This window comes from Dreissena polymorpha, chromosome 9 (assembly GCF_020536995.1).
Source record: "Dreissena polymorpha isolate Duluth1 chromosome 9, UMN_Dpol_1.0, whole genome shotgun sequence".
NCBI classification, from domain to species: domain Eukaryota; kingdom Metazoa; phylum Mollusca; class Bivalvia; order Myida; family Dreissenidae; genus Dreissena; species Dreissena polymorpha.
Genome location: NC_068363.1, coordinates 62600325 through 62616363, shown reverse-complemented (window position 1 = coordinate 62616363; position 16039 = coordinate 62600325). Strand labels below are relative to the sequence as shown.

The 16039-nt window shown below is 39.0% G+C and overlaps 1 protein-coding gene across 1 annotated transcript in view; it reads left to right on the top strand.

Annotated features, from left to right (window-relative positions):
• Positions 1-14891, top strand: part of LOC127844770 (lysosomal protective protein-like) — a 30508-nt gene extending 15617 nt beyond the window's left edge. The window contains exons 9-13 of the mRNA XM_052375236.1: positions 79-227; positions 2467-2542; positions 11191-11277; positions 13035-13139; positions 13654-14891. Of these exons, the coding sequence (XP_052231196.1) occupies positions 79-227; positions 2467-2542; positions 11191-11277; positions 13035-13139; positions 13654-13728 (492 nt within the window). The 3' untranslated portion in view covers positions 13729-14891. The remainder of the gene's footprint in view (positions 1-78; positions 228-2466; positions 2543-11190; positions 11278-13034; positions 13140-13653) is intronic.
• Positions 14892-16039: the final 1148 nt, after the last annotated feature.

The window sequence follows — 16039 nt, the reverse complement described above, 5'->3', positions numbered from 1 at the left end:
ATTTTACTGATTAAACATTTTAATTGTCTTGCAAATTACCCATTAAATTATTGTATCTTCTATGAATCTGCCTGTTAGCAACTCAAGTTACGTAAGCAGTTTGAGGAGTCAGTGAGGATCACACCACCGTGCCTAGACTACGGATACGTGATTAGTTACATGAACACGGAGGAGGTGCGCGCAGCACTCCATATCTCACCATTCGCCCAGGACTGGGATGTGTGCAGGTATGTGTTATATTGACCATGTTTTAATGTTTAAGGCTTAATTAAGTAATTGGCATTCTTTGACGTACTTAACCCATTTATGCCTATTGGACTCTCCCATCCTTCAAAATGGATCAATTTATTTCCATTTACCCTACACTCCACAAGTAATCCAATGCATTTTTAGCTCACCTGAACTCAAAGTTCTCATTTCTTTGTCTAAGGCTTGTTGTGATGTCTTGAAACATATCAAAGTTATCAAACAATATGATGTAAATCATTATAGGGTGCCAAATTCTATAAGAAGCAAAAGAAGGAAAGGAATCTAGCATAAAATCATGAAAATATAAATATAAATGAATACCACCGTTGAATGAATACATTAAAAACAAAACATGACTCCAATTTGAATACAGAAAAGTAAACATGCAGCCTTATACATCTCTTATCTGTTGTAACCAATGGGTATGTAAATGAGATACAAAACTTTTTGTGAATAATGAAAGGGTGTTCACAGTAGCAGATAAAAGCACAGGCTGGTCTGCAGACACACAGGCTTTATAAGGCATAACACCTGTTTTCACATGATATGGCTTTGTAACACAAGCTGTTTGGGTTGACCCTTCCATCGGTCACAGTATGGGGCAGAAGAAACAACAACCATATTTGTTAAAAATACTTTTACCTTGTCAACTTAGTTCTATTAATATAATAAGGGTTCCAATACGCTTTCTGTATTAGCTGTATAAAAGAAAGATCACAAAACAGAGTGAAACAATCAAACTCTCTTCTGATTGCAATTGTGCAATTGAAAACGTTACAGTATGTCTACTTAAAAATTGTGTCAAGAACAAGTTTGATTGTGAGAGTTTAATTCATGATGTGCCCATTCTATCATAATACACAACGTCTTCACTTTTTGATAGTCTCTTCCTTCTTCTCAAGAACTATTGAAGTTGGAAGTGAATAATTACACAATGTCTTGGTTTTACAGTTGGCGTGCATTAACTACACTTAATGGCATTTCTAAAGCAACACTTACATTTTTCATAATTTCTTGTTATTTTATCAACGAACTTTGTCAAAATTTGAAATATAAACTAATAAATAATAATTTAATAATTTTATATTCAAATTGATTCTCAGTTTGATGAATACTATTAATTAAGTAATATCATTGTAAAAAAAAAACGTCACAAATGACACAATAAAAAATATTTACTTTCAGGGAAAATCGTTTAACAATATATAAAGAACATTCCCTAAACGATTGTTCATTCCTGGTTTGTTGCTCAGTATCATTTTCGTCAACCCAGCCTTCACAGTCGAGATCTCTGGTCTGGAGCTACAAAACCATGCAAGGTTTCGTGGTCTGACAGAGTACCTCCAGACTAGCCTGTGCAGTTATGCAATATACTGGCTAGAGACCCATTGTCCCATGGAAATAGATTAGAGGCACATTATCCTAAAAGTTTAATGGGTCACATTGTTAATCAATCCAATCTCTTCAATTGGAAATTGCAGGACTGTGCATGCCAATTAGCAAGTTATATGATAGCTCCAATACACTGTAATGTTTAATATATAAGCAACTTCAGGGATAACAATTTAGAGTAAGAATTATTATAAATTGTTCAGTAATTAGCTATTTTAAGGATTGTATTGTTTTTATGTCCCTGGATCGAAAGATCGGGGGTAAATTGTTTTTGGCCTGTCTGTCATTGTATGTGTGTGTGTGTCCCAAAACTTTAACCAAAACTTTAACCTTGGTCATTACTTTTGCAATATTCAACATAGCAACTTGATATTTGGCATGCATGTGTATCTCATGGAGCTGCACATTTTGAGTGGTGAAAGGTCAAGGTCAAGGTCACCCTTCAAGGTCAAAGGTCAAAAAAACAAATTCAAACACTGTAACCAAAACTTTAACCCTCTTCATAACTTTTGCAATATTGAAGATAGCAACTTGATATTTGGCATGCATGTGTATCTCATGGAGCTGCACATTTTGAGTGGTGAAAGATCAAGGTCATCCTTCAAGGTCAAAGGTCAAATTTATGGCTTCAAAGCAGCGCAATAGGGGGCATTGTGTTTCTGACAAACACATCTCTTGTTTATCTTTAATTTTTATTTTTGTATTGAAATGTTTGGATACTGAAAAAGTGTTGTAAAATGTATAATTAACATTGTAAGTTAAATTTGTCTTTAGTTTATTAATTGCAGCATTAATTGACATTTTATATTTACTCCATGTATACAGTGATGATGTTGGAGGCAGCTATGTGACGCTGTACAGAGATGTGACCCAATTTTATCAAAAGGTTTTAGCAGCAGGGGTAAGCTGACTGTTGTTATTGTTGTTGCTGTTGTTACATGAAATCATTTTCATTCAGTACAGTGGGGTTCACATGTCAGATAATAAAAGCTTTTTGTAAATTTGTGTGTAGGTACTGACAATATATTATGACTAAGATTCAAACATTGGATAATGAGATCTTGCAACGAAACGAGCCTTGATCTGGGAATATGGGGTTCAATGCATGCCAGTGAAGTGTCATCCTAGATTAGCCTGTGCAGTCCACACAGGCTAATCAAAGACAATAGTTTCTGCTTTTATGGTATTTTTCATTTAAAGTAAGTCTCTCCTTAGTGAACGTCGGAATGAGTCTTCCACCATTAGCTTGTACAGACTGCACGGGCTAATCAGGTACTACATTTTAAGCACATGGCGGGATGGCATGCTTTAAGCACATGGCGGGACGACGTGCTATAAGCACATGGCGGGATGACATGCTTTAAGCACATGGCAGGATGACATGCTTTAAGCACATGGCGGGATGACATGCTTTAAGCACATGGCGGGATGACATGCTTTAAGCACATGGCGGGATGACATGCTTTAAGCACATGGCGGGATGACATGCTTTAAGCATATGGCGGGGATGACATGATTTAAGCACATGGCGGGATGACATGATTTAAGCACATGGCGGGATGACATGCTTTAAGCACATGGCGGGTTGACATGCTTAAAGCACATGGCTGGATGACGTGCTTGAAGCACATGGCGGGATGATGTGCTTTAAGCACATGGCGGGATGACTTGCTTTAAGCACATGGCGGGATGACGTGCTTAAAGCACATGGCAGGATGACATGCTTTAAGCCCATGGCGGGATGACGTGCTTTAAGCACATGGCGGGATGACGTGCTTTAAGCACATGGCGGGATGACGTGCTTTAAGCACATGGTGGGATGACATGCTTTAAGCACATGGCGGGTTGACATGCTTTTAGCACATGGCGGGTTGACATGCTTTAAGCACATGGCGGGATGACGTGCTTAAAGCACATGGCGGGATGACATGCTTTAAGCACATGGCGGGTTGACATGCTTAAAGCACATGGCAGGATGACATGCTTTAAGCCCATGGCGGGATGATGTGCTTTAAGCACATGGCGGGATGACGTGCTTTAAGCACATGGCGGGATGACGTGCTTTAAGCACATGGCGGGATGACGTGCTTAAAGCACATGGCGGGATGACGTTCTTTAAGCACATGGCGGGATGACATGCTTGAAGCACATGGCGGGATGACATGCTTAAAGCACAGGGCGGGATGACGTGCTTTAAGCACATGGCGGGATGACGTGCTTTAAGCACATGGCGGGATGACGTGCTTTAAGCACATGGCGGGATGACATGCTTAAAGCACATGGCGGGATAACGTTCTTTAAGCACATGGCGGGATGACATGTTTGAAGCACATGGCGGGATGACATGCTTTAAGCACATGGCAGGATGACATGCTTTAAGCCCATGGCAGGATGACATGCTTTAAGCACATGGCGGGATGACATGCTTTAAGCACATGGCGGGATGACATGCTTTAAGCACATGGCGGGATGACATGCTTAAAGCACATGGCGGGATGACGTTCTTTAAGCACATGGCGGGATGACATGTTTGAAGCACATGGCGGGATGACATGCTTTAAGCACATGGCAGGATGACATGCTTTAAGCCCATGGCAGGATGACATGCTTTAAGCACATGGCGGGATGACATGCTTTAAGCACATGGCGGGATGACATGCTTTTAGCACATGGCGGGATGACATGCTTTAAGCACATGGTGGGATGACATGCTTTAAGCACATGGCGGGATGACATGCTTTAAGCACATGGCGGGATGACGTGCTTAAAGCACATGGCTGGATGGCGTGCTTTAAGCACATGGCGGGATGACATGCTTTAAGCACATGGCGGGATGACGTGCTTTAAGCACATGGAGGGATGACATGCTTTGAGCACATGGCGGGATGACGTGCTAAAAGCACATGGTGGGATGACGTGCTTTAAGCACATGGCGGGATGATGTGCTTTAAGCACATGGCAGGATGACGTGCTTTAAGCACATGGCGGGATGACGTGCTTTAAGAACATGGCGGGATGACGTTCTTTAAGCACATGGCGGGATGACATGCTTGAAGCACATGGCGGGATGACATGCTTAAATCGCATGGCGGGATGACGTGCTTTAAGCACATGGCGGGATGACGTGCTTTAAGCACATGGCAGGATGACGTGCTTTAAGCACATGGCGGGATGACGTGCTTTAAGCACATGGCGGGATGACGTGCTTTAAGCACATGGTGGGATGACATGCTTTAAGCACATGGCCGGATGACGTGCTTTAAGCACATGACTGGATGACGTGCTTTAAGCACATGGGGGGATGACGTGCTTTAAGCACATGGCAGGATGACATGCTTTAAGCACATGGCGGGATGACATGCTTTAAGCACATGGCGGAATGACATGCTTTGAGCACATGGCGGGATGACGTGCTTTGAGCACATGGCGGGATGATGTGCTTTAAGCACATGGCGGGATGACGTGCTTTAAGCACATGGCAGGATGATGTGCTTTAAGCACATGGCGGGATGACGTGCTTTAAGCACATGGCGGGATGACGTGCTTTAAGCACATGGCGGGATGACATGCTTTAAGCACATGGCGGGATGACGTGCTTTAAGCACATGGCGGGATGACGTGCTTTAAGCACATGGCGGGATGACGTACTTTAAGCACATGGCGGGATGACATGCTTTAAGCACATGGCGGGATGACATGCTTTAAGCACATGGCGGGATGACATGCTTTAAGCACATGGCGGGATGACATGCTTTAAGCTCCCATTTCTAAGAGTGAGACTCAATTAATGTATTTTTTATTCAGTTCCATAATGGTAGAACTGTCAAGTGACATTCATATTGCTCATATTGTTGAATATACATGTGTCCCTACCCTGTGCATTTGAAATTGATTTCTGAACAATATACATGTACTCTACAAATTGTAAGGTTGTTGCCTCAGTTTTCATGTCAAGTCAATTCAAATTTGTCTGGAATTCTCAACACTGGTCACCAAGGCATCACATTTTCTAGAAGACGTCACAGTGGAAAATTGCAATTATTTTATAGATATATTGGATTTGCCAATTACCTGTATTCAATGCTGATCCATAGTATTCCAACTTGGCATTCATATTAAATAACTTTTAACTGAACTATTGACATAATCTTTGGTGATGTGTGTTGAAACAGGTAAAAAATGTTGTGAATCTCCACGCAAAGATAAAACTGTTTAGATTAGATGATTTTGAAGGCAAAAAACCTTGGACTTGTAGTGTATGTATGCATGTCGTTGTTTGCAATTATTATGTAGTATATTTGTATTATATTTGTTTGAAACAGTGACCAAGTGCACAGCAATTACAAGACTATATATAATGATGTAACACAGTTCTACCAAACTGTTCTCAATGCTGGGGTAAGATAGCTTGACCATGGTCAGCTTCATATATGCCCCTTGGTCACTTAGCAACATACACACATCTACCACCTAACTTTGTCACCATCTTTCAAATACACTTTTGTCACATAACACAATAGCCCAGGTCATTTCCCTGATCTTCCTAAAAGACAATTTCATCTCAAATGTGTGTATATTATAATTTAAAGCTGCACTAATGTTAATTCTTTCTAACTATGCATTGTTCAAAAATAAAAAGGATAATAAAAGCATAACAGTTTTAAGAAGAAATAGTCGAATAGTAATCAGAAACACGCATCACTAAATTAGCCACATTGTGCGAAATTGGGTCTTAGCCATTTGCACAGTCTGGTCAGGAGCTACTCTGTGCGCTATATAAAGTAATGCAAGGTTTCTTGGTCTCAATACTCTGTGCGCTATATAAAGTCATGCAAGGTTTCTTGGTCTCAATACTCTGTGCGCTATATAAAGTCATGCAAGGTTTCTTGGTCTCAATACTCTGTGCGCTATATAAAGTCATGCAAGGTTTCTTGGTCTCAATACTCTGTGCGCTATATAAAGTAATGCAAGGTTTCTTGGTCTCAATACTCTGTGCGCTATATAAAGTCATGCAAGGTTTCTTGGTCTCAATACTCTGTGCGCTATATAAAGTCATGCAAGGTTTCTTGGTCTCAATACTCTGTGCGCTATATAAAGTCATGCAAGGTTTCTTGGTCTCAATACTCTGTGCGCTATATAAAGTCATGCAAGGTTTCTTGGTCTCAATACTCTGTGCGCTATATAAAGTCATGCAAGGTTTCTTGGTCTCAATACTCTGTGCGCTATATAAAGTCATGCAAGGTTTCTTGGTCTCAATACTCTGTGCGCTATATAAAGTCATGCAAGGTTTCTTGGTCTCAATACTCTGTGCGCTATATAAAGTCATGCAAGGTTTCTTGGTCTCAATACTCTGTGCGCTATATAAAGTAATGCAAGGTTTCTTGGTCTCAATACTCTATGCGCTATATAAAGTCATGCAAGGTTTCTTGGTCTCAATACTCTGTGCGCTATATAAAGTCATGCAAGGTTTCTTGGTCTCAATACTCTGTGCGCTATATAAAGTAATGCAAGGTTTCTTGGTCTCAATACTCTGTGCGCTATATAAAGTCATGCAAGGTTTCTTGGTCTCAATACTCTGTGCGCTATATAAAGTCATGCAAGGTTTCTTGGTCTCAATACTCTGTGCGCTATATAAAGTAATGCAAGGTTTCTTGGTCTCAATACTCTGTGCGCTATATAAAGTCATGCAAGGTTTCTTGGTCTCAATACTCTGTGCGCTATATAAAGTCATGCAAGGTTTCTTGGTCTCAATACTCTGTGCGCTATATAAAGTCATGCAAGGTTTCTTGGTCTCAATACTCTGTGCGCTATATAAAGTCATGCAAGGTTTCTTGGTCTCAATACTCTGTGCGCTATATAAAGTCATGCAAGGTTTCTTGGTCTCAATACTCTGTGCGCTATATAAAGTCATGCAAGGTTTCTTGGTCTCAATACTCTGTGCGCTATATAAAGTCATGCAAGGTTTCTTGGTCTCAATACTCTGTGCGCTATATAAAGTCATGCAAGGTTTCTTGGTCTCAATACTCTGTGCGCTATATAAAGTCATGCAAGGTTTCTTGGTCTCGATACTCTGTGCGCTATATAAAGTCATGCAAGGTTTCTTGGTCTCAATACTCTGTGCGCTATATAAAGTCATGCAAGGTTTCTTGGTCTCAATACTCTGTGCGCTATATAAAGTCATGCAAGGTTTCTTGGTCTCAATACTCTGTGCGCTATATAAAGTCATGCAAGGTTTCTTGGTCTCAATACTCTGTGCGCTATATAAAGTCATGCAAGGTTTCTTGGTCTCAATACTCTGTGCGCTATATAAAGTCATGCAAGGTTTCTTGGTCTCAATACTCTGTGTGCTATATAAAGTCATGCAAGGTTTCTTGGTCTCAATACTCTGTGCGCTATATAAAGTCATGCAAGGTTTCTTGGTCTCAATACTCTGTGCGCTATATAAAGTCATGCAAGGTTTCTTGGTCTCAATACTCTGTGCGCTATATAAAGTCATGCAAGGTTTCTTGGTCTCAATACTCTGTGCGCTATATAAAGTCATGCAAGGTTTCTTGGTCTCAATACTCTGTGCGCTATATAAAGTCATGCAAGGTTTCTTGGTCTCAATACTCTGTGCGCTATATAAAGTCATGCAAGGTTTCTTGGTCTCAATACTCTGTGCGCTATATAAAGTCATGCAAGGTTTCTTGGTCTCAATACTCTGTGCGCTATATAAAGTCATGCAAGGTTTCTTGGTCTCAATACTCTGTGCGCTATATAAAGTCATGCAAGGTTTCTTGGTCTCAATACTCTGTGCGCTATATAAAGTCATGCAAGGTTTCTTGGTCTCAATACTCTGTGCGCTATATAAAGTCATGCAAGGTTTCTTGGTCTCAATACTCTGTGCGCTATATAAAGTCATGCAAGGTTTCTTGGTCTCAATACTCTGTGCGCTATATAAAGTCATGCAAGGTTTCTTGGTCTCAATACTCTGTGCGCTATATAAAGTCATGCAAGGTTTCTTGGTCTCAATACTCTGTGCGCTATATAAAGTCATGCAAGGTTTCTTGGTCTCAATACTCTGTGCGCTATATAAAGTCATGCAAGGTTTCTTGGTCTCAATACTCTGTGCGCTATATAAAGTCATGCAAGGTTTCTTGGTCTCAATACTCTGTGCGCTATATAAAGTAATGCAAGGTTTCTTGGTCTCAATACTCTGTGCGCTATATAAAGTCATGCAAGGTTTCTTGGTCTCAATACTCTGTGCGCTATATAAAGTCATGCAAGGTTTCTTGGTCTCAATACTCTGTGCGCTATATAAAGTCATGCAAGGTTTCTTGGTCTCAATACTCTGTGCGCTATATAAAGTCATGCAAGGTTTCTTGGTCTCAATACTCTGTGCGCTATGTAAAGTCATGCAAGGTTTCTTGGTCTCAATACTCTGTGCGCTATATAAAGTCATGCAAGGTTTCTTGGTCTCAATACTCTGTGCGCTATATAAAGTAATGCAAGGTTTCTTGGTCTCAATACTCTGTGCGCTATATAAAGTCATGCAAGGTTTCTTGGTCTCAATACTCTGTGCGCTATATAAAGTCATGCAAGGTTTCTTGGTCTCAATACTCTGTGCGCTATATAAAGTCATGCAAGGTTTCTTGGTCTCAATACTCTGTGCGCTATATAAAGTCATGCAAGGTTTCTTGGTCTCAATACTCTGTGCGCTATATAAAGTCATGCAAGGTTTCTTGGTCTCAATACTCTATGCGCTATATAAAGTCATGCAAGGTTTCTTGGTCTCAATACTCTGTGCGCTATATAAAGTCTTGCAAGGTTTCTTGGTCTCAATACTCTGTGCGCTATATAAAGTCATGCAAGGTTTCTTGGTCTCAATACTCTGTGCGCTATATAAAGTCATGCAAGGTTTCTTGGTCTCAATACTCTGTGCGCTATATAAAGTCATGCAAGGTTTCTTGGTCTCAATACTCTGTGCGCTATATAAAGTAATGCAAGGTTTCTTGGTCTCAATACTCTGTGCGCTATATAAAGTCATGCAAGGTTTCTTGGTCTCAATACTCTGTGCGCTATATAAAGTCATGCAAGGTTTCTTGGTCTCAATACTCTGTGCGCTATATAAAGTCATGCAAGGTTTCTTGGTCTCAATACTCTGTGCGCTATATAAAGTCATGCAAGGTTTCTTGGTCTCAATACTCTGTGCGCTATATAAAGTCATGCAAGGTTTCTTGGTCTCAATACTCTGTGCGCTATATAAAGTCATGCAAAGTTTCTTGGTCTCAATACTCTGTGCGCTATGTAAAGTCATGCAAGGTTTCTTGGTCTCAATACTCTGTGCGCTATATAAAGTCATGCAAGGTTTCTTGGTCTCAATACTCTGTGCGCTATATAAAGTCATGCAAGGTTTCTTGGTCTCAATACTCTGTGCGCTATATAAAGTCATGCAAGGTTTCTTGGTCTCAATACTCTGTGTGCTATATAAAGTCATGCAAGGTTTCTTGGTCTCAATACTCTGTGCGCTATATACAGTCATGCAAGGTTTCTTGGTCTCAATACTCTGTGCGCTATATACAGTCATGCAAGGTTTCTTGGTCTCAATACTCTGTGCGCTATATAAAGTCATGCAAGCTTTCTTGGTCTCAATACTCTGTGTGCTATATAAAGTCATGCAAGCTTTCTTGGTCTCAATGGTGTAGAGAATAGCTCCTGACCAAACTGCGTGAATTATGGAGCTATGCTGGCCTCATATTGCATAAAACCCCTTTTTTGACAACAAAGCTCAAATAATAGGTTGTTTGATTAATAACTGATATTTTAGATCGATCGGGGGATGGTTAAAGAGAGTCTTATGTTATAATATTATAGATTGGTGTTTCATTTTAGTTAAGCTTTAACTACTTTATACTTTATTATTTCTAATTATACATGTACATGTAAATAAAAAAAAACTTCTTCCAAGATTCTGATTGTTCCTTTTGACTCCCAAAATACTTTTTAACAAACATTTTCCAAAAAATGGTTAAGAAGGTCATTCTGCCATATGTTTGTTAACCATAGGCGGGGGGATATTGTTTTGGCGTTGTCCGTCCGTCCGTTCGGCACTTTTGTGTCCGGAGCTATATCTTGGAAGTGCTTTGGTGGATTTCATTGAAACTTGGTATGAGTATATATATGGATAAGAGGATGATACATGCCAAATGGCATTGTACACCATCTGTTAATAATGGAGTTATGGCCCTTTGTATCTTAAAAAATGCTTTTTTAGCTGAGTGTCAAATATAACACTTTTGTGTCCAGAAGCATATTGGCGGGGGATATCAATTCAACGAAGTTGCTTGTTGTCATAATTGTTATGCCTATATGCAGGTTATGTCCCACTTACATATGTATCTGTGGGTGTTGTTAAATGACAGAAATCCTCCAATAATCTTTTTTTGAGAAATCTCTTTCTGGGTCGGCATGAACAATAAAGAGTCTGATGGGTTTGTGGAATAAAAACAACTTTCTTTATGTCTTTTTGTACGCCTTTTTGTTCCATTTATAGCCTGTGTTGACTTTCAGAAAACCGTGTTAGTGTACAATGGTGATGTGGACATGGCGTGTAACTTCCTTGGAGACGAATGGTTTGTGGAGGACCTGGGCTTACCTGTGAGTAGTCTTTACAATGGAGACTGAGTAAGCCTTGTTCTGGAAAAACTGGGACAACACTTTTTGCTACTCTCGATTTTCCTTTAGAATTAAGAGACCTCCTTTAAACAAAAAAACTCCATAAAAGGGGAAAGTTTCATCCATGATCTGCCTTAACTGGAATGATACGTTACGCACAGGCGTTAAGCCTAGTTGTCCCAGAATAAGGCTCAAATGAGTCATGTTCTGAGAAAAGTGGGCATAATGCATGTGCGTAAGGTGTCATCCCAGATTAGCTTGTGCAGTTCGCACAGGCTAATCTGGGACGACACTTTACGCACATGAATTATGCCCAGTTTTATCAGAACAAGACACAAAATATTCAACAAGAGTCTCTGATATAGCAGTGTTGTGAAGATACAATAGTGTTGTTCTCTACACTAAAATAAAACTGAAAAACACATTGTGTGAATCTTTCACTCTATTTGTGTGTTCATCAGTAGTTATGAAAAATTAAAGTTAGTTATAATCTATATTTGACAACAAATAATGTAAACAAGGGCTGTTTGTAAAACATGCATGCCCCCCATATGGGCTGTCCGTTTTAGTGGCAGCCATTGTGTGAATACGTTTTTTGTCACTGTGACCTTGACCTTTGACCTAGTGACCTGAAAATCAATAGGGGTCATCTGCAAGTCACGATCAAAGTACCTATGAAGTGTCATGATCCTAGGCAAAAGCATTCTTGAGTTATCATCCGAAAATCATTTTACTATTTCGGGTCACTGTGACCTTGACCTTTGACCTTGTGACCTCAAAATCAATAGGGGTCATCTGCAAGTCATGATCAATCTACCTGTGAAGTTTCATGATCCTAGGCATATGCGTTCTTGAGTTATCATCCGAAAACCATTTTACTATTTCGGGTCACCGTGACCTTGACCTTTGACCTAGTGACCTGAAAATCAAATAGGGGTCATCTGCGAGTCACGATCAATGTACCTATGAAGTGTCATGATCCTAGGCAAAAGCGTTCTTGAGTTATCATCCGGAAATCATTTTACTATTTCGGGTCACCGTGACCTTGACCTTTGACCTTGTGACCTCAAAATCAATAGGGGTCATCTGCGAGTCATGATCAATCTACCTGTGAAGTTTCATGATCCTAGGCATATGCGTTCTTGAGTTTTCATCCGAAAACCATTTTACTATTTCGGGTCACCGTGACCTTTGACCTAGTGACCTCAAAATCAATAGGGGTCATCTGCGAGTCATGATCAATCTACCCATGAAGTTTCATGATCCTAGGCGTATGCATTCTTGAGTTATCATCCGGAAACCATTTAACTATTTCGGGTCACCGTGACCTTGACCTTTGACCTAGTGACCTCAAAATCAATAGGGGTCATCTGCGAGTCATGATCAATCTACCCATGAAGTTTCATGATCCTAGGCGTATGCGTTTTTGAGTTATCATTCAAAAACCATTTTACTATTTCGGGTCAACGTGACCTTGACCTTTGACCTAGTGACCTCAAAATCAATAGGGGTCATCTGCGAGTCATGATCAATGTACCTATGAAGTTTCGTGATCCTAGGCCCAAGCCTTCTTGAGTTATCGTCTGACAACCACCTGGTGGAGGGACAGACCGACCGACAGACCAACCGACAGACCAACCGACAGACCGACCGACATGAGCAAAGCAATATACCCCCTCTTATTCGAAAGAAATGTAGCCTACGGTATATGTTGATCCTAAGTTATGTTTGTGTTTCAGGTAGTGAAGCAGCGCGGTCCCTGGTACGTGAAGGATGCCTCTGGACAGAGACAGGTGGCAGGCTTCACCAAGCAGTTCAAACAACTCACTCTCACCACTATACGGGTACGTACAAATAGGGGGCAGGTTAAAAAAGTGAATAATGATTTTTAAAATATTGTTTGAAATGAATGTGATTATTAGAGTTATTATTGTTGCTGTAAAATAAAAAAATAAAAATTATCTGCTTATTAACCTGACATGTTTAGGATTGAATCTGTAATTGAGCATTCTTTTAGTTAAATTACTACATGCAAGACTGTGCTGACAAAAACAAGTAGAATTGAGTGTTGCTCTTCAAAAAATGTTATTAATGCATGTGTGTAAAGTGTCCTCACAGTTAAGCCTGTGCAGGCTTCACAGGCTAATCCAATACAAGCACTTTCCACCTAAACTGGATTTTCACAAAGAAGAGGCATCCATTAAAGGAAAAATATCGCTAAAGCGGAAAAAGTCATCCCTGATAAGCCTGTGCAAATTTCACAAACTAATCTGGGAGGACACTTTACGCACATGCATTAAACCTTGAGCATGAAATCGTGGTGTTGCTATGGTAACCAAGTGTGTTTGCCTCCCTCAGGGTGCAGGTCACATGGTGCCACAAGACGCCCCTCAGGCGGCCCTGGAGATGTTCAGTAGCTTCCTTTATCAGTAGACGCCATACAGGGACTGTGGAATAGTCAGCATTTGTTACCATGGAAACAGAAATGTGAAACCTCAGGTGACAAGTTCAGGAAATGTTGAACAGTCAACGATGGTTTTCATAGAAACAATCTGTAATATATAATTGAAAGCTGTAGAGGAAATGTGAAACATCCAGCATTTGTTAAAATGGAAGCAAAAATGTACATTATCAGTAACTCAATCCAGGAGATGTCATACAAGAACTGTTGAATATTCAGCTTTTGTTGATATGGTAACAAGGATGATAAAGATAAAAAATGTCTAATCATTTGGTGGCCAAAATAAAACACATTAGTACCGGTAATTAGTACATCTGCCAGTTGATGCACAGGAAATGTTGAATGTTGTTTGTTAGCTTGTGTGATCTGTGATCGATCAACTTCATTTCCCATTATTTATTCATTTTAGACTGTTTAGTATTGTTCTTTATTTTTTCTATTGGTATTGAATTATACACATGCATTGCCATATCATTGATTATGTGGTATTGTTTTCCAGAAATCCACAATAAAATTAGTCTACATTAGCTTTTGTATACATGAAAAACTATACAGAGAATACTATGTTAGTGTGATTGTGTACTTAAATTTATCCACGAATGAAGAAAGGTTTACATGGCGAGGCTTGCTTAAATTAAATGTATTCATTTTAGAAAAATTCACCGTTCCATATAACATGTGTATATATTGCATTAGCAGAAAACATAATTCTTTGCAATATATATGGTTTTGTTTCTATATTTATTATTAAACAAACTTGTTTACAAATGTTTAGCAAATTGTTTTAAGAAATAAATTGTGTCCCTTACTCTCATAGTATTGGTCCTCCTCATTGTATTGTGCCTTTAACGAAAAACCTTCAAGAAGTGCTGGAAAGTTAATGTTGTTTCAATTTTTAAAAGTGGTAATTTATTTGAAGGTTATCCATGACTATTATGATGATCATTCTCATAATTCCAGTGTTCGTTGAAAAGAAGGCTATGTTTATTCCAGGGTGATGCTATGGTTTTTTATTACGTAACACACAATTTTGTTAGTTTGTTTATGGATTAATAGTGGCTATATCAAATGTTTTATATGCCGCTTATTTTTGAATAAAATGTAACACTATTTAAATAAAACAACTTGAGCAAGAGTTCGTTTTCCATTAAGTTACTTTTTTAGAACAAGGACATGTGCATAGTAACAAATCTTATGAACCAATCAGAAGGGCCGATACAATGAGACACTTGTACATGAAACAGATTACTAAAGGAAGCTAATTCTAGCCAGTATTTTGTCTAAACATTGCCGATTTAAATGCAGTTTTGATTGTTTTGTCCAAGAATACACATTTAACAAAAGGTTGACATTTAACACATGCATGTTTTTGTATTTGTTCATATTCTCAGAATTCGTATGTATTCATTAAGAGGGCCGATAGATTGCATAGACATGCTGATAAATGGGAACAAATGCAGAATCAAAACATCATAAAATAGATTTCTTAACCCTTTGCATGCTGGGAAATTTGTCGTCTGCTAAAATGTCGTCTGCCGAATTTCTAAAATTAGCATTTTCTTCGATTTTTTTCAAAGAATACTATCAGAATAGCAAACAGTTTGGATCCTGATGAGACGCTTAGTTCTGTGGCGTCTCATCTGGATCCAAACTGTTTGCAAAGGCCTTTAAAATTCAGCTCCAGCGCTTTAAGGGTTAAGAATTAACAGTTTTCACTTTGAATTATTCATAAACCTTTGAGACCTGTTACACTTTTCACCTGTGAAGCAGATTGTATGCTAATTACCTGCTAATTACCTGTCATATTACTGAAAGCAAATGCATTTATGCTTCATTAACCACTTTTCAAAAAATTTTGGTCTTTTATGTTTTGTTTTGTTCTTGTTTTTTCAATTGAACATAAACTACTTTGCATTGGACACTCATACTCAATAACAGAGTGGGCAGGAGCAGTTTCATTAAGGTACAATTGTTAATTAATATTATTGAGAAAAGTTGTCATTTATCAATAGTGATGCATATTTGAGTCATCAATTCAAGTAAGTGTTTTTATTTAAAAAACTGCTTTTAAATTATTTTATCATGATTTTATAAAAATGTTTTTGTACAAGCTTATGGTTTAATTTGAGATATTACAAAAATACAATATTCCATATTTCACTAGACAGTTCTTGAATCATAATTGATACAATATGTCATAGAACAGGCAGCAGGCACTTTACAAACTAATTATGACAGCCTTTATGTTACCGGTATGTTGCATTAGTGTGTACCAGAAAAGGA